General features: G+C 40.9%; 1 protein-coding gene across 1 annotated transcript; it reads right to left on the bottom strand.

Annotated features, from left to right (window-relative positions):
- Positions 1–8734: 8734 nt before the first annotated feature.
- Positions 8735–23374, bottom strand: Rxylt1 (ribitol xylosyltransferase 1). Its single transcript, XM_090327922.1, has 6 exons — positions 23109–23374; positions 21528–21683; positions 15765–15867; positions 13424–13738; positions 10733–10903; positions 8735–9165 (listed from the first exon to the last, which is right to left on the bottom strand). Exons 1-6 carry the CDS (start codon positions 23275–23277, stop codon positions 8751–8753), a joined length of 1329 nt encoding a protein of 442 aa, XP_090184048.1. The 5' UTR covers positions 23278–23374; the 3' UTR covers positions 8735–8750.
- Between the last annotated feature and the right edge of the window lie 682 nt (positions 23375–24056).

Genomic DNA, 24056 nt, shown 5'->3' with positions numbered 1-24056 from the left:
CCCTCTACTGCAAACTGAAGTCATTTGATTTAATGGGTTTCTTTCATGCTTTATTATTAGCTTATTGTATTTCTGCATTTATTTCCTGTGTGCCATTTCAAGATTTCTTCAGAATAATTTCTCTAGTCTATGGAATTAGAATCAATACTGAGTAGGCTGAATCATGTATTGTTGAAATTTATTTTCACCTACAAATGTCAAGTGAGTTTTTCAATGAATGCTGTGAGACCCACAGTTCCTGATTATTATAAGCAAAATACAACAATAAAAACTGACTCCCAAATGACCAAGCAAAAACCCCGCTGAACTTGCCCAAGTCTAGGGGAATCTCACTCGATCACAGATTGGATTAACCTACTATGTTCTACCAAGTTATCAATCTAAACATATGAATCACTGTAAAGACACTTGGACCATAATTTCATAGCAGCTTGTTGAAATGGACCACAGAAATGTCCATTTCACTTTTGGCAGCTGCTTAGTAAAAACAGGCTGTTCAAAGAGCTGTCCAAAGAGTTTGCCAATATAATTCCAATACACTTGTCCTGAAAGAGAGAGGATAGAAAGCACCCATAAAGGTGAATTTATCTGGGCAGATGTGACTCACATCTGTAAGCCTTGCTACTCCAGAGGCTGAGATCTGATAATCAAGGTTTGAAGCCAGCCCCGGCAGGAACATTTGTGAGACTTATCTCCAATGAACCAACAAAAGGTGAAAAATGGAGCTGTGGCTCAAGACATAGAGTGCCAGACTTGAGCAAAAAAGCCAAGAAAGACCATTAAGGCCCTGAGTTCAAGCTCCTACTGCCCTAGTACTTACACACTCATACACACACACACACACACACACACACACACACACACACACACACACACAGATGAGTTTAGATGAAGCTCTATCTGATCCCATATAAGAGGGGAAGGCTAATGAGAGGCAGAAGGAGAGAAAGGATGGGATAAAGAAGTGGAACTTCATAGGGAGAAAAGAGCAGGGGGGAGAATCACAATAAAATATCTATTGTAAAATATTTAAATTAAGAGAAGTATTAATAGCTAGAATAAATCAGGGTTTCAGACTTTTTAATTTCAGTAGAAGCTGCTTTATAATATTTTTAGCCATCTGTTCAAAACTCACCTGTTTCCATTTTTCACAAACCACTATCTGAACAGAACTTGCTTTCTCTCTTACCATATTCATAAGATCCAAACACCCACCCATAACAGCCTTCTCATTACAGCTCTTCGCAGGTTTTGAAATCCTAAGAGGACTTCCTGTGAGACTGTGGCACTATATATGCAGCGTATGAATATTAATGATCTCATTATGATGAAACCATTAAATGCCATCACTCACTGTCAAACGAGGGTGCTATTACTCAGAGGAAAACAGGGAAAGGTAGGTAAGAAATGTCAGATGCAATCCAATTGTCAGAACCAATGATGAAGTAGTATATAGAGAACACTGTAAGAAAGTGATTCATGATGCTAAAGAATGCATGCATTCCTACAGCTTCTACGTTAGGAAATAAATGTCAGGCTCCTTCCTTTCTTGCTATTATACTTTGGTGGTGGACATTTTGAGGCTACCTCATTTTGTTACCTTTTCTCCACTGGCACCAATCTTGTTCTCTTAGATCTCATTTTTTTTCAAACTAAGGATTAGTTCTGATTTTCTGCCAAGATGAGTTCCTGACAAGAGGACAAGGGAAGAAAGCTAAGTCTGGAAAGGAGATCTATTCAAATATATCATAGCCAGGTGCTAGTGGTTCATGCCTGTAATCCTAGCTGCTGACCAGAGCAGAAAATTCTGTGAGACTCCTACCTCCAATTAACCAGCAAAAAGCCAGGTGTGGCTCAGGTTGAGAGAGTGCAAATCTTGAGTGAATAAAGCTAAGTGTGGGACCCTGAGTTCAACTCCCAGTACTGACACAAACAAACAAATATTTGCTTTTTAAAAAGAATCCTAGCAGAAAAGCATATGAGAAAATGCTCATCATCTATGGTCATAAAGGAAATGCAAATAAAAACAACCCTAAGATAACACCTTACCCCAACAAGAATGGCCAAGATTTTGAACTCAATGACAGATGCTGGCAGGGCTGTGGAGAAAAAGGAACCCTACTGCACTGCTGGTGGGATTGTATGCTAGTTCAGCCACTCTGGAAAGCAGTATGGAGATTTCTTAAAGAACTGACAATTGACCTTCCCTATGATCCTGCCATACCACTTCTGGGCATCTATCCTGAACATCATAATCCAAGATATGATAAGGACACCTGTGCAGTTATGTTCATCTCTGGATTATTCACAATAGCCAGGCGATGGAAACAATCCAGATGCCCTACTGCAGATGAATGGATACAGAAAATGTAGTATATATATACAATGGAATTCTACATAGCCAACAGACAAGATAAAATAATGGCATTTGCAGGGAAGGGGATGAATCTAGAGGGAATCATGTTGAGTGAGACCAATCAAGACCAAAGGAACAAAAGGCACATGGTATCCTTAATATGTGGCTATTAGATCCAAACAGTACGAGAACAAGGACTCAATATTTGTGTACCCAATGCTATAGACAAGACACTGAAATATAAACACAATTACATAGACATAAAAATCTATGACTCTATAGACACAATGTTTTATTACATAGATTATAAACCCTCAGCCTAATTTTAATTATGTTCTAAAATCTAAGTACCAGTGATTGTATATAGAGAGTCCCTTCTTAAATAGTTGTTTGTTAAATATGATGTAAAAATCAATGTTAATAAATTCTTTAATAAAAAATTAAAAAAAGAATCCTATGGTATCATCTTTGATAAACTGAAGAATATTTATCACAATTTGTCAGGCTGTAATATCACAGCCCCCTACAACAGAGTTACCAGCACTCAGAGAACTACCTCGGAGTCATTTTAATAGCAGCTCAGTGGCTACTCTCCACCTTCAGGCTGATAGAGCGCAGCTCCAACCTTCCAAGGGGCTGAGCAGCACATGCAGGTGGTCCTCGCCATATGACATCTGACGTCACCTCACAACGCCCATAGTCAATAACCACAAGGATGAAATGTCGTGGTCCTAACCACTCACAGGCAGTCGAGCAGGTTAAGCAGTTTTACAAAACAAAAACAAGTTGGCAGTTAAGCTGGCCAGGTTGTTACACAACCTACTCTGATGTGTGTGTGTGTGTGTGTGTGTGTGTGTTTGAATTTTTATCAACTAGGGTTTTCTTTAAAGCAGCACCTCTCAGACCAATTAAAACTATTACCTTCTCTTCAAAGATTAGCATATTTTTCCAGAATTAAGATTTAAAAACAATTTAAATAGTTATTATAAAGGTTATGAACAGAGGGGTTACAGTTACATACATCACACAAACATATCTTTTTGGACAATGCCACTCCTTCCCTCTCTCTTGTCCAGTTTTGTTTCCATTCCTCTGTGTCTAGTGAGTTGTACCAGTGTTCCATTTGTTTACCCTTTGTCGCTCCACTGAGAACTATTAAGTTTAAAAGAAAAATTGAGCGGAGACTTTCCATGGGCTCCAGCCCTTTCCCTTATGGCTAGCATTGTGTGGGTGTGTGCACATGCTGATACTAGGGCTTGAACTTGAGGCTTCATACTATCTCTTGGCTCTTTTGCTCAAGAATGGCACTCTACCACTCGAGCCACAGCTTTACTTCTAGCTTTTTGGTACTTAGTTGGATATAAGAGTTTCACAGACTTTCCTGCCCAAGCTGACTCCATACCTCGATCTTCCTATCTTGGTCTCCTAAGTAGCTAGGATTACAGATGTCAGCCGCCAGGACCCAGCTTCCCTGCTAATCTCTAAGCAGCTTCGTTTGCAGATTTGCCAACTAAGTTTAAAAGGGCTGAAGAAAAACAATCGTTCTAGTCCCTCCATTGAGGCCCTGTTACCTGATATGCAAAGGGGAATAAAGCTGTGGATGGAATTGCTGGCTTTAAAGATGAAGGGCCCCAAGATAAGAAAAGGAAATTTCTTTTCTAGAAGGGAGAAAAGGCAAAGACATGGATTTTCCCATAGAGGCTTACCAAAGAACCTGCCCTGGTGACAACTTGAGTTCAGTCAAGTGAGTCCTATGTTTGACATCTGCTCCCTAAAAATAGGTAAGACAACAAATTCATGTTGTTTTAAGACATTAAGTGACATTTTATCATTTTTAAAATCAGTGCCCTTGGGAATCCAGCACTTTTCTTTTATTCTTTCTTCTTCCTCCTCCTCCTCCTCTTCTTCCTCTTCCTTTTTCTCCTCCTCCTCCTCCTCCTTCTCTCTCTCTTCCTCCTTTCTTTCCCTATTATACATGCTGTCTTGAGTGTTTTTGCATTTTCCTCTGATCACGGGTAAGAGTTTCTCATGGAAGGGTGAGCTGAGATCCTGCTGGGATGATATGACCTAACCTGAAACCAGGCTTTCAGGCTTGTGCAGCTGGGACACCACGAAGGTGGAGACGTGGTTGTCTTTCCTAGTAAGTGCTGAATTGCTAAGGAGCTTCTACTCATCGAAACTCCTCTGGTAGTGCACAAAGGTACCCATTTTCCTCCCAACTCAGCTTGACATTTAAGCTTTTGCCAGAATGATGAGTCTGAAATGGCAGCTCCCTTTACATTTCACGTGGGTCTTCCTGATTCCTAGCAAGGGCAAATCTGGTCTTATACGGATTGGCCACTTGTCTTTCTGCTTCCTTCAGCTGTCTGGAGAAGTCAGTACAGCATGAGGGGTGGGTCAGCCTCGTAGGGAAAATGTAATTAGATATCCCATCCATCAGCCTGCATGATTACATAGGGTTTATTAAATTTAAGTAAACTTTTGTGTCAATATTGGGGGTTTGAACTCGGAGCCTGGGTGTTGTTCTCTTACCTTAAAAACATTTTTTTTTGTGGGTCATGGGACTCGAACTCTGGGCCCAGGCACTGTCCCTGACTACCGCCCTACCCTTGGAGCCACAGCACCACTTTTCTAGAGGTTAATTGGAGATAAGAGTCTCACATGTATTTAATTCTCTAAAGGAAAAAGACTTGATAAAAACAATCACATGAGCAGTTTTCTAATGGTGCTGTGACAATTGACTACTTAACTGCACCTTTGGCTCCTGGGATGAGAGGTCAAGGCCGGAGAACCATGGAGTTTATCTGTGGTGTCACTGCACCCTCTTGTGGAACGATTTGAATTTGCATTATGAAAAGCATATCCACTTTTTACTGCATTAAAATATACAATAGAGGTCTGTTTATCTCTGTTTTACAACTATAAAAATAATTCTACATAAAAATTCAAAGTCAGTATCTTTTGTATGTGTATATTTATCTAGATATTGCACCCTATATTGGCCTGCCATAATAGATACTGCCACAAATATATAGGTTATACATTTGTTTCCCTGGTAATTTTTGTTGATTTTTTTAAACATCTTTTTGGTGAGTCATGGGGCTTGAACTCAGCCTGGGCACTGTCCCTGAGCTCTTCAGCTCCAGGCTACTGCCCTACCCTTGAGCCAAGTTCCACTTGCCATTTTCTAGAGGTTAATTGGAGATAAGAGTCTCAGGTCCTTTTGTGCCCAGGCTGGCTTTGAACCTTGATCCTCAGATCTCAGCTTCCTGAGCAGCTAGGATTACAAGCGTGAGCCACCGCACCCAGCTTTTAATGTCTTTGAGACATGAAAATAGCTTCAATAAATTATTTTAAAATGTTGCTGCAAGTCAGGTGCGGTGGCTCACGCCTGTAATCCTAGCTACTCAGGAGGCTGAGATCTGAGGATCAAGGTTCAAAGCCAGCCAGGGCATTAAAGAACAGTGAGATTCTTTAATCTCTGATTAATCTCTAAAAAACAGGAAATGGGGCTGTGGCTCAAGGGGTAGGGAGGTAGCCTGGAGTCAAGGAGCTCAGGGATAACACCCAGGCCCAGAGGCAGGATAGTATCCTTGAGGTGAACAGCTTGGGGACAGTGCCAAAGCCCAGAATTCAAGCCCTATGATAGACAAAAAAACAAACCAAAAAAATATTCCTGCAACTGATACATTATCTTTGATGTCTTTTCATCAAATTCTATTTTGTACCTCTCAATCTTCTGATTTCTGGTTTTGTTTATCTTTAGTTGTTCAAAGGGGTTTTAACATATCAGATGAGCACAATGTATCTTGAGTGATGTCACTCTCCCCCTCATTCTCCCTCCTCTCTCCAAACCCCAACCCTTACTGCAAGCTATCTGGTTCTATTTTCACATATGTACATTGAGCATTATGATTATATTTTCCCAAGTCCTTACCACCTTCCCCTGACAAAACCGGCTTCGATTCTGGTATTTTATTAAATTATCAATTAATGATTCAATGTTATACTACAGGAATCCATCTCTGTGCACATTATACTTTACTGTCGATTTGATTTATATATATATATATATGTACATATATATACATATATATATATATATGCCTGACTTTCTTCACTTTGCATGTTTTGTTTTTTCCAGGTCTATCCATAAGGCATGATCTTTTCAGGAAAAGAGGGACAAGCTCAGCACAAATTACACCCTTCTTTATATTCCAGGCTCTATTTCCTTCCTGTCCTTCCACTCCTCTCTCTCCTCACTCCCCCCTCCACTGCCCTTTGTGAGCTTTTGTAACTGCTGAAATGAATTTCACACAAAGGCAGGATTACCAAAGAACAAAACATAGGACAATGACTACATTTTTTTCTTATGTATGAAGTTGGGCCTAGGTCTTTGTGCATATACAATTAAGTGGAAAATACATGCAAATTTATAGGGCACCCAGATTTAGACAGGGAAAAGGAAAATAGGTCTCTCACTCAGTCTACTTTCTTCCCAAGGGGCAACTTGCCCTATCTTTAAAAACAACCCCATGCAACCCCCCCCCACCACCATGATTAACAAAATGAAATTCAATTGCTTCTTCAGTAAAAGAAAGCATCACCCTCAAATGTTCAGTTGCCTTGAGATATCTTCTATGGACCTTATCTGCACATGTGGGTAGATTGCTTACATCTGGGGCCACTAGCTGATAGGAGTGACTCACTGTCTGGTGTAAATTTTAGGGGTATGTAAGGGCTCAGTAATCAAGGGGAATGATTCCTTTATGCAATCTTTAAGGGAAAAAAACTTAATTCATGTGAAAAAATGCACAAAGAATAGAATATCCAAAGTTTGAGTCATGAACTGTAAGGCTGAGGCATGTTTCCTCTCATACCACAGGAGATGCATCCCAGCTGGAGTGTGTACAAAGGCAAGAAAGGAACTGGAAGTGACTGGACAACATGAAGACAACTTCTTAGTCTCAGCTAGAAACCTGCTTCGGAGTTAATGAGCCAAACTCAGATGTCCTGCTTTTCATGAAGTTTTTAAAAGCTTGAAAGCAATCAATCATCTCAACATAGAAGAGGAGCCTATGCAAAAAGACTGAAAACAAATGAGACATCTGAAAAATCTAGAATGCCCCCGAACAGTCCCTTCCCAGAGATGAGCAGCTAGCTACTCCAGTCCATGTTTTGTATGAAATTTGAGGAAATCCTGCATCTAATCACTTGCTCCTGTCAGATCCAATCTAACACCAAGTAATGGAAAAGTCTGACTGCAGGATTTGTTCACAAATTCCCAGCAATGCCTAGGACTCTCCTCAAATTATATAAACAATGGGTAGTATTAAAGTAGCCAGATTTAGTGCTATAAGTCAGGAGAAAAGAAAAACATTTAAAATGCCCTAGGTTTTGTATAATTCCGAAACTTAGTCTTTTGACAATATTGTACTTCCCTAGAGTGGGTTTATTCTTCATCGGCAGATGAAATGGTATGTATTTTTGAGGTACATATGTTCTGTGGATTGGATACACTCATAATTAACATACATATTATCTTACAGTTATGACATGTGACACCCATTCTTATGGCATGTTTCTAAGATATGATACATGATTATTGCAGTCCTCATATTCTATAAGAGGGTGCTAAAACTCAATTAAATGTAAACTCCCGAGGTTCTATATCCTTTGACCAGTGTCAAACCCTTGGAAATCAACCATTCTACAGAATGGGTCTAAATGAGTAAGAAAAACTGGTAAATATTGAATTACTTGGCAGAGTAATCTTTTTTTTTTTTTTTGCCAGTCGTGGGTTTAAGCTCAGGGCCTGAGCACTGTCCTTGGATTTTTCTCAAGGCTAGAACTCTACCACTTGAGCCTCAGCACCACTTCTGGCTTTTTCTAAGTATGTGGTACCAAGGAATTGAACCTGGGTCTTTGTGCATGCTAGGCAAGCACTCCACCACTAGGCCAAACTCCCGGCCCCGCCCCCCCTTTTTTTTGCCAGAGGCTTGAACTCAGGGCTTGAGCACTGTCCTTGGGCTTTCTCAAGGCTAGAGCTCTACCACTTGAGCCACAGCACTATTTACCCAGCTTTTTTCTATGTATGTGGTACCAAGGAATGGAACCCAGGTCTTAGTGCCTGCTAGGAAAGCACTCTACTACCAAGCCAAACTCCCAACCCCTAGAGTAATCTTCTTACCTTCATTTTTAACCTGTAAACGGGAGTGGCCCATTCTGCAGAAAACTTGGTCAATATTACAGATATAATCCAGAGTTTACCAGAGTATTTTAAAGAACACGTATAAGCACATCTTATAAATGGGTGTAAGTATAAACACCACACAGGGTATTAGAAATGATTGTGAAAAATCACATTTTAGCTGAGAATGGAAATTAACAATACCTAGCCTTTATTCATTAAAAAGGAACTGCCTAAAATATTAGTAAATTTCATTTTTAGCTCTGTTTTGAAGTTTTGATACCACTGAAGTAACAATTTTCTTCTTTGAATCTTTTCTTGTAAATGTATAGTCTTCTCTTTCTCTAAAATGGCAGGAAGTTCATTCCAGTTTTTCAGGAAGATAAAGGGAGCACCCATGGACTTGAGCAGCCTCAAGGGGGCGTTACGGTGGGTGGACGTGTTCCCACACTGGCCAGGGGTCATCACATCCTCCACCACAGGGACGGAGCCATAGGAGCAGGCCTCATAGATCCGGTAGCATTCTGTGTTCACTCCTGCCGGGCAGAGGGTCAGGTCGCTTTGGAGCAAGGCATCTTGGTAACTCTTCAGGCTTTCATTTGTTTCTTGAGGCTCCCATCTACAAAATCAAGTGAAGAACCCATGCTTCTATGTTACTAATTCTTTCTTTTGTGGAAGGAAATAGTCTGTCTTGTAATAGTAGACACATTATAAAGATGAAAAGTATTAAGAGATACTGACAGTATTCTCATTTGAACTACATCTCCAGCCCTCTTGGTTTTCTACTTTGGGGATAGGGTGTCACATTTTTGCCCAGACCAACTTGGATCACAGTCTTCTTACGTATAATATAAATAGCTAGGATGATCCATATGTCCACATTCAGCTACTGGTTGAGATGGGGTCTTGTGAACTTTTCTTTTCCCCTGGTTGACTTTGAACCATAATCCTTCCCACCTCTGTATCCTGAGTCCATGGGCTTATACACATGAGCCACCAAATAAAATCTGCTTTTTTTTTTAATAGCATGGCATTTATCATCTTTTGACACAATATATTTTACTCAACTCCTCCAACAAGCATTAAAATGCCAGGAGGGGATGGATTTATTTCACTGCTAAATTTACTAGGGGGTAAAAGAGTTTCTGGCACATAGTAGGATTGCTTATATAAATGGATATAATATGATTATATTAACAATACAGCTGGGTGTTATAAGAGTGTCTGCTATAATTAAAAATAAATTTATAGATACAAAAGAGCATTTCTGAGGTATTACTTCCTTAACCACTGCTTTAAACTCCATCTATTTAAAAAGAAAATGGAGGCTAAGGTTACTTCCTTTGCTCCATAAACACCTGTTTCTAAATTACTACGTAAAGGATAGAAGAAAATGAACACCATTGATTCTGTCCGTTCATTCACCATCTTCCCTAGATATACTGTGGGCCTGGTCCTAGGCTAGATCTGAGGTTTCAAAGAACAAATACCCCTGTCCTCAGGGTGCTTTTAGGGTTCTGAGTATATGAGGAGTGGTGGGTTGAGTCTTCATACAAGAACTGGTCTGCTATATATATGGTGAAAGATTCTAGATCCTGCCATCTCCAGTCTTTTCTGTGCCAAGTCAGGCTCACACATGTTACTGAGGAAACTTTAACATGATTTTTGCAAACGAGTGATGCTTACATTATTCACCATGAACTCTAGCCATAGGACAGTCTCTCTATTTTAATGATACTGGGGCTTGATTTCTGGGCCTTGTGCTTGCCAGGCAGGCACTCTACCATTTATGTCATGTTCCCAGTCCTTTTTTTGCTTTTGTCCTTCTTCAAATAGGTTCTCACACTTATGCTTGGGCAGTTTGTACAGTGATCCAGTTTATGCTTTTGGAGGAGCTGGAATGACAGGTACACATCACTGTACCCCAGTTTTCATTGGCTCAGATGTGGTCTTACTGAAATCTTTCTGACTACCTAGTATTACAGGTACATGCCACAGCACTGCATTTGACCACCTGGCAAGTTTCTCTATTTTAAATATATATACTCAACCCAGTGGGTCTACCAAGGTTGCAAGAACAGAGTAAATGAAGTTAATAATATCTCTTTCGGAACCTTGGGTACTTGCACAAATAGCTACTGTCCCATTGGAAAACAATGATGAACTAAGTAAAACACAGAACTTACTGCTCTCTTGCTGAAACCCAACAAAGCTTTTCATAACCACCTTGTTTCAGAATGTCCATTAGTGCCTGTCTGGATGAGTTTTCATAAACAGTTCCCAAGAAGTTACACAAGTAGGGCCTCTCATCTTGTAGCATTGACCAACTTGCTTCCACCACAGGAAAATTCCTGTACCTATAAAACAAGGGAATTGGAGCTAAGTAGATGAAAGAGCACAGGCAAAACCTCTATAATGGGCCAGTTTTCTAGGTATCTTTAGGAACAGAGCCTTGTTGGAATATGATTTCCAAACCTCAAATTAACAATTTTCCATGCTTGCTTCCTAAAAGTCCAAAAAATTTACATTGACATCTGTTTGAAAAATGTTGCAGAGAATACCTACATTTGTTTTTGACATTCTTTTTCTTTTCTTTTCTTTTTGGCCGGTTGTGGGGCTTAAACTCAGGGCCTTGTCACTGTCCTTGAGCCTCTTTGTACTCAAGGCTAGAGCTAGCACTCTGCCATTTGAGCCACAGCACCACTTCCAGTTTTCTAGTAGTTGACTGGAGATAGGAGTTTCACGAACTTTCCTGCCTGGGATGGTTTCAAACCACTATCCTCAGATCTCAGCCTCCTGAGTAGGTAGGATTACAGGCGCCACTGGCGCCTGGATATTTTTGACATCCTTTACCTCTTATTCCTCACTTACAGCTAGTAAGCATGTGATTCAAAACATTCAATGTATAAATGGATTCTATCCTCACAATAATTACAACAACTGCCATTTTAGCCAGGTAATGGGAGATTACAGCATATTCTTGGCAAGACAGATTGAGCAAAGGGTACAAAGAATACTTCTAGTGACAGACTGCACAATGCTGTCTACAACAAATGATAATATATTATATATTTCAACATTGCTGAAAAAATGTTTTTGTTTTTGTTTTGGTGCTGGTCTTGGGACTTGAACTCAGGACTTGGGTACTGTGCAGCTTTTTTGCTCAAGTCCAGAATTCTACCATTTGAATCACAGCTCCCCTTCCAGAATTCTGATACTTAAATGGTCTCAATACTTTCCTGTCTGGGCTGGCTTTGAACATCGATTCTTGGAACTCAGCCTCCTGAATAACTAGGATTACAAGTGTGAGACAACAGTGTCCTGCTGAAAGAGTAGTTTTTAATGTTTTTACCATATATCCCACAAGCATGTGAGCTCAAAAGATTTTTTTTGGGGGGGGGTCATGGGGCTTGAACTAAGCCTGGGCTCAAAGACTTTTTTTCAGCCTGATTTAATCCTTTTACACTATAAAGCAGCATCGAGACATCATATGATGCTCTACAAATGTATATAACTGTTGACATGTTTGATCTTGTAGAGCCTGTCCTGGCCATTGTGAGGTGTTTAGCACTATTTCAAGGCTCTATCCATTAGATGCTAGGTGTGACAACCTCTTCCTTCTATTTGTGACCACTAAAAATGTTTCCAGACATATTCAAATGCTTCTGCGGGTAGAGGGATTGCCCCTGAAGGCAAATACACCGGCCTAGCCCCGTGATACCCAAATCATTGTGTTCTCTACCATGGGAGGAATATGTAGTGTGACTCTGAAAAAGTAGTGTTCCAAAATTTCAAGACATTTTACAAATATGGCTTTTCTCAAGAGAAAATGTGTCTCTAGCCTAGCTGTACTTCAGAACATTATTTTGACTGGACGTATCCCAAACCCACTGAATCAGGATATAGTAAAAGGAGTGTGTTTCAATTAGTATGTTTTTCTGGTGACACATGTGTAACTACCCACCAACTCTGTGAGGTTAAAGCCAGATCTAGTGGTAACCACGGATTGAATAATGAATAATGAATGTATAAGCCAAAACCCTTACCAGAGATATAATTCGTGTACTCAACAAATGACCTTTGCTTGCCTACTATATGCAGACAGACATATTGTAGGCTCTGTGGACAGAACAGTGGACAGATGATATAGAAGTCCCTATCCTCAGCAAGCATGTTTGCCAGTGCAACTTAATTTGAGGTGACTCTTCTTTCAAAACCTTATCTTTACAGAAAGATAAAAACAATGCCTTCATAGCTGAAAGAAAGCTACATATTAAGAAAATTTAGCCATAAACATTTTCCTTTGAGATTATAAAATTAGTCAATCTCAGAGCAAAGGGTACAATGCTTTCTTCAAAATTATATAGATTCTATCATTGCTCATTCTCTGTGAATGTCTCTTTGGAGGCAATGTCAAGAATCTTAAAAAAATTCTACATTCATGTAAAAGCCAAAAATATTAACTCATCTATTCTCTTCAGGAAAGGGCAAAATACTCTTAAAATGACATATATGCGTATCTGGTTATTTGAAGTCAGATAGGGAAGGGAGGAAAAAAAGATGAGGGGCAGGGGGAGGGGGAGGGAAATGGGGACCAAGACATGAGAAGGTTATCAATGTATGTGAAGTAATGTATCTTCTGTCTGGTAAATATAATGTAACCCTTCTATTAATTATAATAAAAATATATGAAAAAATGACATCATCATTATCCTCGCTGAAGCATGGGACCAAACTAGTTTTTCCCTTAGAAAAGACTGTTCCTGACCTGCACGAGTCCAGAAGAACCTAACTGATTACAACTGGAAACACAGTCTTCCTGATTCAGAAATCTAGGTGTCAGAATCTGGACATGGGTAATCATATTTTGTACTTACGTGGCTACTCCTAAAGGCCACTGAAACACATCCACGTCATTAACCCACGGGCTATCATATGTTACAAAAAGCAGTTCCACCATGCCTCCGTTCCTTTTGAGGAATTGCATTATCCAGCTATTATCACACTGTTCACTTCCAAGCAGAACCACAGCAAGATGTCGGAGTTGCTGAGTTTGCACTAAGTTCTGTGCATAGAGTAACCACTGGGTGGCATAAAAAGTCTTTGCTTTTGTCCTTCCATTTAAAACAAGGACCACGTTATTCACATCAACTGAGAAGTATCCAGGGATTACAGATGGACCGGTTATGAAGCTGTTGAAAACAATCAACCACAAACAAGAGACCAACAAGTGAAAGAGTAAGCATTTGTTATCAGAAATTTTAAACAATTTAATATACAGTTCACCAAGAGGTTTAATTAGTATTCTAACCAGAAATGAAAATTCTAAAATGAAAACTTATTTTCTTTTAAAACAAGGTTGCATGATGTGGCTGTACATTAATGGGAAGCTTTTGTTGTAGACATATCACCTTGCCTATGATGATCAGAAATGTGGGACATTTTCATTTACTTCTTTAATGAGTTTAAATCTTTATTTATTTATTTATTTGCTTGTTGTGGAGCTTGAACTCAGGGCCTAAGCATTGTCCTTGGACTTTTCTCAAGGTTAGGGCTCTACCATTGAGCCACAGCACCACTTCCAGCTTTTTTCTATGTATGTGGTACGGAGGTCTTCGTGCATGCTAGGCAAGCACTCTACCAGTAGGCCAAACTCCAAGCTCCAGTTTAAATCTTCTATGAAAGTTAAATCTAAAGTATAACATGAAGGAAAAAAGCAAGCTTCTAAAAACTCCTAGAATATGTAAAATTTAAAAATACTTAGAAAAATATTTAAGCTTATATATCCACCCTCTGACCTCTGTAGGGGTGTGTGTGTGTGTGTGTGTGTGTGTGTATCTGATTGGGATGATATACATCAAATTTGATAGTGATTTCTCTGTGGAGGAAGAGGAAAGGGTGGGTGGGGGAATAGTACCAAGAAAAGTTCCTTTTTAATGAAAATAGTGAATTTTCTTAGGAGAAAAATTTAGTCCTGGAAACAAATATGACAGAAAATTATTATTTTTTAGTTCTGGAATTTGTTAGTGAGAAAAGGAGAATCAGTAGTATTGCCATTTTGTAAATTTTATTTTTAAAAGTTTCCCAAAAGTAATAGTTATTCTATAACTCACATTTTCGTAGTATGTATTGCTCAGATGTATTAGATATAAAAATACCATCTAATTCACCTTAAAATTAGCCACATTTGCCTTTTAATCTTTAGCACAAACATACCCAAATCCTGCTTTTACTGCTTACTAGAGCTGGAGATAAATAAGACTAATGTGTTAAGCGGCTTTCTTACAGTCATACATTTTACGTGGGTTTTCACTGAATCCCACAACAGTTCTGCAGAGAACCTTCTTCTATTTTGCACTCGGGAAATGGAACTTTGGCTGCAAGGTCTGTGATGGATATGCTGAGTTCAAATGGAAGGGGAGGCAGGGATGCAGTCCATGAGACACAGGAATGTGGTGGTACAGGAGAATGAGGCCTGGCTTAGTTGGGAAGGGGCAGGGTGCTACACGAATCAAAGCACTCCACTCAGTGTGGGCCCTCGACTGCCCTGAAGTCAATGTCAGCACTCAGTCTCCAGAAGAGCAGGTAATAATACCAGCTCTGGAGTTATATAATAATGTACGGAGACAAAAAGCTGGATTTAGAAACAACTCAATGTCAAATTCAGAACCATCATTTTAGAAATAAGGGCAAAATGAAATGATGAATGATTATATTACTTTCCTTCTCTCAATTTTTCCCAGTCATTATCATAACCATTCTTTTTCCTTGTAAATATATAGTAAAATGAAAACTTCAATTTTAATAAAAATTAACTTGAAAATTTAGAGTAGTTTTTTTAATTTACTTGGTATTTAATCACTACTTTTGAATATGATTATGTTTACATGATGCAAAGTTAAGAGTGGTGAAAAATAATCAATTGTCTGCTCCTGAGATTCTAAATTTAAAAAATACGGAATAAGATGGAATAAGACATTGGAGAACTGAATCAGAAAAGTTAAATTGCATATTTTTCTCTATTTCTAAATTAGAAAAATTCAGTATATTTTGGATTTTTTATATCATATGGCCTTCAATAAGTAGAAATATCTAGCAATATATTGTATTTATAGATGAAGAAACTGGTAAGACAGAGTTATTTTGCCTAGTTTGACCCCACAAATGATATATTTTCATTCTTATATTTACTTAAAATATTGTACAGCAACACAGTACCTGAAGTGTGTTTTTCCTACAATTGACTTCCCTTCTCTCCACTGAGCAGTTACATCAGTGGGATCAAGTGAGCCTTCAAAAATATGCTCCCAGAGATATAAACCTGGTGAGGAAGAAACAAAAAGAGAAACACATTTACAGCCTGCTCTACTCCAGTGTGCTTGAGAATTTTATATCCTGTCCTTTTATATTTTTTACTACAAATACAGAATGTATCCCCTTTGTACTACTGGCAAACAATGCTATTAAGCAAAAGCTTCCATTTGTCTATATGGCAACTATGAGAAACAGAACTCTGTCAGTGTAAAACGTTACTAAATGTGGGATACAGTAACACAGTGTTCTCAACTACTCTGGATTGACAAATACCTGTCATCACTGAATCTTACTATCTGTTGTATTCTGAAGTGAAGTATGTTACAAAAAAGCAAACTATGGCTGGGAGATGGTGGCTTACACCTGTAATCCTGACTACTCAAGAGGTTGACATCTGAGTTCAAAGCCAGCCTGAACAGTAAAGTTTGCGAGACTCTATTTCCAATTAACTATGAAAAAGCTGGAAGTAGAGCTATGGCTCTACTAGCATTGAGCAAAAAAACCCAGTGACAACACCTACACCCAGATTTCAAATCCCAGGACCAGAAAATATGCACTACTGTATGATTACAAATGTTTTTTATATTAAACAAACTGGGGGAATTCAATATTCTGTGCTGCCACCACCACCAGAGGACCTAATATATGTATTCATATAATTTCATAGGGTTATTACTCCTCCTCAACATGCAACCCTGGCTGAATCACACCTTTGTGTAGACAAACAGCCCTTTGTCTTTTCTCCTTAGGGTAGCCCTTGATGTTTTTCCATGACTTCATCTTAAAGACAGAAGAAAGCAGCATCATATCATGAGGCAATGTGGAGATCACACAACACCTCTGAGAAAGTCAACTCAGTTACATTGGAAAATGTGTTTTGTTCTACCTTGATACCAAAGGACACAAGTTTAAAGCCTAGCCAATCAGATAAAGCTTTCCAAATGGGGCAGGCTGAATTAGACACCACCATGTCCACATTCTAATCTTTAGAACTCATCATTATGTTCCGCTTCATGGCAAAACAGACTTTGTAACATGATTAAGTTAAGGTGGATGGAGAGGCAATTGGGGATAATCCTGGTGACTACCCTCATGCTTCTGCAACCACCAGGGTTCTCACAAGAGAAGGGAGATGTGATGAAAGAGACAGAGACCCGAGTTAAGTGGGGCCAAAAGCCAATGGCTACAAATAGTGTCTAGAAAATTGTACAAGCGAGGGAACAAACTTTCCTGTAAAGTCCTCCGAAGGATCAGTCTCACAGGAACGTTTTAGAGAAGATGGTAGGATTCTGAAGAGCAGCCTTTTATTTTTTAAGTCTCCCTTAGCTTGCACTGAAGAGACTCAAGGTAGAAATTCAGTGAAAACTCAAAGGAAGTGAGGAACAGAGAAGACGAAACCCGTTTTTTTCTTAGTAAACATGTAAACTGTGCATGACTGCAGATCCTGCTGTGAGGACTCAGAAGGAAATAAGGAATGTTGCTTTATCAAATGAGCATCCTTGTTATATAATAGCAAAAGGCTTAGCTGAATTGTATCCTGCACTTATGTGTAAAAGCAGAATTAACAAGAGATGAAACTGGATATTTGCTAAGGCAATTTCTTTTCTCACATTCCCCTGGCTGGTTTTGCCTTCAAAGTAGAGAAGCAACGGCAGGACCACTGTCATCTGAGGGCACTGGTCCTTACAGGTTACTTTCAGAACCCAATATTCTGCCATTAGCTTCTGCACCAGAAGCACTACTCTTTAGTAACTGGTTGGTGTGATGTCATTTTTATTCTCATGGCAACCATTCCAGTGATAATTCCCTAGGTGTCACAGGTAAACCCTGATATTAGAAAAATCCATTTATGGGACACTCCCCACTTAGACAAGGGGTCTATTGGGGCTTTGCTCACAAGTCACATGGTGTATTGCTCATGTAGAGTGGGTGACATTTCTGTAACACCTAGCTAGGAATGCTGTTGCTTCAGATGTTTTTCTTGGAGGGTGTGGCACACAAATGGACTCTAGTTCATCTCAAAAGGCTTGGGCCGGGAGTTTGGTCTAAGTGGTAGAGTGCTTGCCTAGCATGCATGAAGACCCGAGTTCGATTCCTCGGTACCCCACATATATAGCAAAAAAAAGCCAGAAGTGGTGCTGAGGCTCAAGTGGCAGAGTGCTAGCCTTGAGAAAGTCCAAGGACAGTGTTCAAGCCCTGAGCCCAAGCCCAGGACTGGCAAAAAAAAAAAAAAGGCCTCTTCAGTGGGTGTAGAACAGGCTATGTGGTATTCTTCAACCTGGTGACTTCTGTGCAATCTGTTTGTCCCAGTTGGGCAGTTGTGACCTCAGGTCAGTTCCAGCTTCATATCAATTTCTTTGTGAGAACAATATTCTCAGATTAAAGATCTGCAGTCATTCCTATCATGGCTGTCTTGGCCGAGAGTGGGGTTGTATGGTACCTCTCTGTGAGGTAGGGTTAACCTCCACTGCAGCCTCAGGTGCAATGTGGTCTGCTCTTTCTATCAGAGCTTCTGGTGATACAGGAGACTTTGCCACAGGAAGCGAGACTTGCCCTTTTAGGGCCTTCTTTGGGGTAGAACCTGTGGACCAATCACAGGAGACTTCACTGGACAAAAGTTGAGATTACATTTGGGGTCTAGGAACTTTGTTAGCTGATGAGATCACTAAGCAACATAGTACAGAGGAAAGAGAAACCAAAGGAAGCACTGGTAATCAAAAAGAACCAGAATTTCATGTGTTGGCACACGTTTGGATTATTGAGCTTGCAAAAGAGATGGAAAAAAAAAGACATGTCGGGAAGACATACTTTGAAGACAAGGCTAAAATTGTGGCTGGAAAATGTTTTGTTACAGTTCCAGGATTCAAAGATCAGAATACTCATTCACACAAAGGGCTCTTGGAAGAGCTTTATGTAAGTGATACAACCATCTTAGTGGAGAAAAGAAAGATATTAATGTAAGACCAGAAATGTTGAAACTTCCAGAGCAAATCATTTGAGAAACACAGGCATAGACAGAGACTTTTTTGAACAGAACTCTCATAGCACAGCAAAGGAAATAATAGCAAGAATTAATAAACAATAACAACAAAAAATAAGTTCTGCACAACAAATGAAACACCAGAGCACAGAGACAGCCTATAAAATAGGAGAAAAATGTCAGTCATCTGACAAGGGATGACTTAAACTATATAAAGTACTAAAATTAAATATCAAAAGAATTATGCAATCAGCTGGAGCAGTGGCTCACACCTGTAATCCTAGCTACTCAGGAGGCTGAGATTTGAGGATCAAGGTTCAAAACTAGCCAGGCACAAAAGGACCTGAGACTCTTATCTCCAATTAACATCTAGAAAACTGGAAGTGGGGCTTGGCTTAAGGGTAGGGTGGTAGCCATGACCTGAAGAGCTCAGGGACACTGCCTAGGCCCAGGGGTAGGTAGGTAGCCTTGAGCTGAAGGGCTCAGGGACAGTGCCCAGGCCTAATGCAAGCCCCATGACCTACAAAAAAAATAATAAATGCAATCAATAAATGGGCAAATGAATTAAATCACAATAAATGGGAAAATGAGTCAAGCAATCTTCTCAAAAGTAGGAAAGACCAATAAGCATAGGGGAAAAAAATGCTTGACATTCTTAGCCATCAGGGAAGTACAAACCAAAAATTACGCTGGGATTCCATTTCAGCACAGAATGGCTATAAGAAAACAAACAGCAAATGCTGGCAAGGGTGCCTGTGTGGGGGGAAGAAACTCTTCTACTTTACTAGGTGGAAATGCAAAGTTTAGTCACCATGGAAATCAGTCTGGGGGTTTCCTCTGAAAACAAAAGAAACAGGTCTATTTTGTGATCCAGCCATACTACTCCTGGGTATGCACCACAAGACTCAAAGTCAGCATATACTAGATATTTTTCTTTTCTTTTCTTTTATTGGTCATGGAGCTTGGACGAGTGGCCTGGGCGTGGTCCCCGAGATCTTAAGCTACCACCCTATCCCTTGAGCCACAGTGCCACTAGTGGTTAATTAGAGGTAAGAGTCTCATGGTCTTTAGTGCCCAGACTGGCTTTGAACCTTGATCCTCAGATCTTAGCCTCCTGAGTAGCGAGGATTACAGGTGTGAGCCACCGCACCCAGCTAGATATTTCTTTTCTTTTCATAGGTTGTGGGACTTGAACTCTGGGCCTGGCGTTGTCCCTGAGCTCTTCGGCTCAAGGCTACCGCCCTACCCTTTGAGCCACAGTGCCACTTCCAGCTTTCTGGTGGTTAATTGGAGATAAGAGTCTCACAGACTTTAGTGGCTTTGAACCACGATTTTCAGATCTCAGCCTCCTGAGTAGCTAGGATTACAGGTGTGAGCCACTGCACCCAGCTTACAATAGGTATTTTTACACATACCCACATGCAGTACTATTCACAATAAGCCAAATTATATTATCAGTCTAGGTGGGTGCCTATCAGTGGATGGGCAAAGAAAATGTGATATATATACACTACAGAAAATTATTCAGCCATAATGAAAAATGAAATCTATTACCAGATGGAAATGGATAGGATTGTAGATCACAACATTAAAGGAAATAAGTCAGATTCAGAAAGATAAATATCACATATTTTCTCTTAAGTACAGAATCTAGATTAAGAAAAAAAAAGCACGAGAAAGTAGAATGGAAATCAGTGTAGACAGAAAAGGACCAATAGGAGAGGGACAAAAGCACATGGTACATGTGTGTGACTGCAGTAAAAGTTTATCACATACATGCACGAAAATGTCATAATAAAACATATTATTTTGTATAAATAATGCCTATCAATAAAAAAATAAAGGAATAACTCTCATATACTATTGCAGGGAGAAAAAGAACTTTAACTTTTTTTTTTTTAGTGCAGGTATTGGGGCTGGTATCAGGGTCTGGATGCTGAGCTTTTTTGCTCAAGGCTAGCACTCAAGTACTTGGGCCATACCCCTCACTTCTGGCCTTTTGGTTGTTAATTAGAGACAAGAATCTCACAGACTTTTCTGTACAGGATGGCTTAAATTTTTTTTTATTGTAAAGGTGATGTACAGAGGGAAGGATTATAGTTACATAAATCAGGTATTGAATACATTTCTTTTGAAATAGTTTTACTCCCTTCCTCATTTCCCTCAGGCTGTCTTTGAGTAGTGATTCTCATATCATAGCATCTGGGTAGCTGAGACTACAGGCATGAGACATTGCTGCCTGGCTTTCAACTTTGTTTTATTTCTCAAATTTTAGGGGGACACTGAGGACATGAACCATATCTTATTCTTGTGTATTAAGTGTTTGTTATGTACTCAGATTCATGAACCTATACAATCTACTCTGTATCTACCACTGAGACTATGTTCTGATGATCAAGGGAGGAAGGTGTGTATATATTTGCAGATACTGTCTAATGGAAAGGGGAAACAAAATACTGATAAAAGTAAAAAAAAAGCATCCTGAAACCGTCATTAAACAATGGAATAACCTATATTAAAGTTAATTTAAGGCCTGGGGTTATAGCTCAGTTATAGCCTGTTTGTGTAGTATGTGCTAGGTCAGGTCCTGGGTTCAATTCTCAGTACCACTAAAAAAAAAGGTGAATTTATTATCACTGAGTACACTTTACATTTTTGTTATATACATTTGCTTTATATGAACATACCAATAGCAGCTTTGCCCCAGATTTGTATGCTGTTATTTGTTTTTCCTTTTGTGGATTTGCTTAATATTTGGAAACTAGTTTTAGCTCTGTTTTCTTGTTCACGTTTTTCATCTCCTTCCCAAGGGTTCCATTCTTCACTTGCAAAAGTAGACTTTTCTGTTTTAAAAGAAGAGTCAGTTTTAACTGGTAAGATATGACTCCAATTGCAGATGAGTTAAAATCACTCAAACTAATTATTAAACAATTCTAATACCATTTCAGCTTCATTTTCAGAAATGAAGCAACTGAATTCGTACTAAACACAATAATAAAAGAGATAAACACAATAATAAAAGAGAAAGAAAGCAGAAACTTCATTTTTACTGAATACTTTGAAAGACCTAAGAAATACAAGGTCAATGAGGGACAAGATAAGTGTCGTCTGCAAAACAAAATCAACCTCCTAGCAATTCAGTAAGCTGAGATCTGAAGACCATGGGTTTGAAGCTGGTGGGGGCATATAAGATCATGAGATTCTCATCACCGATTAACCACCAAAAAGCAGGATGCAGAGTTGTGGCTCAAGAGGTAGAGCACCAGCCTTGAACAAAAAAATTAAGGGACAGCATCCAGAGCCTGAGTTCAAGCCCATGTGTACTGGCACACATGCCCTTGGGCTCACACCACCCTCCACAAACACAGTAAATGTCTAATATGTATCAAGTCATGTTTACCTTACAATCAACTGCACATATTTAACTAATAACATGAAATCTTGGCCAGGGTGTAGCAGCCACAAATTTCAGAAACTACTGTCCAAAATTCTGAACCAATATAGTCCAATCTCAAAATACTGGACAAGATATCAGAATTTGAAGTTAAGGAGTTAAGGCCTTCTTAAGTCACCAGAGGATTATAGGGGATCACAGGGCACTCAGTTTCAACATGGAAAAAAATGTTTTAAATCCAGAAGCGATATGCAACCCCCAATTCCCCTCCTCCGCCCTTGACATCTGACACTACTTTTGGGCTCAGGCCTTTAACGCCTGTTTTAAAGGTGTGTTTCAAGAGCCAGGTTTGGAAACCCCATGTCCAAGTCTAGGGATACACCAGCCTGCTGGATGGGGAAAGGCGTATGCTGGGAACCGAGGGGACCTGAGAGCTGGTGCCCGCGCCCCGCCCCTCCACCCCGACCCCAGCTCAGGTCCACACGCCCCGCCCCGCCCCGCCCCTCCACCCCGACCCCAGCTTAGGTCCACACGCCCCGCCCCTCCACCCCGACACCAGCTCAGGTCCACACGCCCCGCCCCTCCACCCCGCCCCCAGCCCCGGTCGACACGCCCCGCCCCTCCACCCCGCCCCCAGCCCCGGTCGACACGCCCCGCCCCTCCACCCCGCCCCCAGCCCCGGTCTACACGCCCCGCCCCTCCACCCCGACCCCAGCCCCGGTCTACACGCCCCGCCCCTCCACCCCGCACCCAGCCCCGGTCTACACGCCCCGCCCCTCCACCCCGACCCGAGCCTCGGTCTACACAGCTCGCCCTTCACTCTGATCTGAGCCCAGCTCCCGGCCTCCACGTCCCGCCGCCGTCGCAGTCCCACCTCGGCCGCGCCTCTCTCGAGCCCGGATCGCCGCTCTCCGGAAGCCCCGAGGGGTCGCGGCCGGGGTCCGGCGGCTGCTCCTGAAGAAGACGTGGTAGGCGGCGTAGAATGAGAAGAGGCAGTACAGGCCGATAAGAAACGAGCACAGCCGCTTCTGCGTCAGCCGCATCCCACTCACGCTTCCGGCCAGGCCGCCGCCGCCATCACCGCACCGGGCGGTAGGAGAAGCCCACGGGGCGCCACGCGCAGGCCTCCGCTGCGGCAGATCCAGTCATCGGAACTGACCCCGCCTCCGCGCCTGCGCCCGCCCAGCCCGCTCCTCCCATTACACAGGCCCTGCCCGCCACGCCCCCCTACCCCATCAGGCTCCGCCCATTGTATTTCTCCGCCCACAAGAGCAGGCCCCGCCCCACAGTCCTGACCCAGGGACTGTCGGCCTCTACGAATCAGCTCCCTGCATTCCTACTGGGACAGGCCCACTTCCTCCAACCCAGACCCCTCCCGTGTTCCAGCCCAACTCCATCTAGACCGCACCCCAGGCCCTACACACTAACCCGCCGCCTGACAGCACTACCTACAGGTCAGGGCCCTAGATGAGGATCTAACCAGGCCTTGAACACCCCAAGCAGGAGCCACGGCTCACACCTGTAGTCCTGGCTTTCCTGGGCAGTGAAGGCTGAGAGGCCCCATCTCCCATTAACCAGTAAAATGCTGGACTGAAAGCGTGGTAAATTGTAAGCTATGAGCAAAAATGTCAGCAAAAGAAGTTCCAAAGTGTTGTTTCTTTCTGATACTTGGCCAAAATTATCCTGTTATGTTTATCAAGTCATCAATAATACTCTAAAAATGTATTAACTATCTTTTCAAAATTATTCACAGGTTGGCCAAGCTTCGTAAAATATTTCCAGAAAGGGTTTAGGTATGTAAAAACTTGTAGGTAATTAACTG

Source organism: Megascapheus bottae, chromosome 2, assembly GCF_031878675.1.
Source record: "Megascapheus bottae isolate mThoBot1 chromosome 2, mThoBot2.hap1, whole genome shotgun sequence".
Taxonomy (NCBI): Eukaryota; Metazoa; Chordata; class Mammalia; order Rodentia; family Geomyidae; genus Megascapheus; species Megascapheus bottae.
Note: the sequence above shows the minus strand (reverse complement) of the source record. Positions and strands in the feature narration are given on the sequence as shown.

Bases quoted from the DNA above. Each gene is read 5' to 3' on its own strand.
- Rxylt1 (XM_090327922.1), bottom strand. From the start codon at position 23,277: ATGCGGCTGACGCAGAAGCGGCTGTGCTCGTTTCTTATCGGCCTGTAC. The intron at 21,684-23,108 runs GTGGGACTGCGA...CTTTTAAAACAG, and splicing joins TCGAGAGAGGCGCGGCCGAG to AAAAGTCTACTTTTGCAAGT. The intron at 10,904-13,423 runs GTAAGTACAAAA...CTTGTTTTATAG, and splicing joins TGGCCTTTAGGAGTAGCCAC to GTACAGGAATTTTCCTGTGG.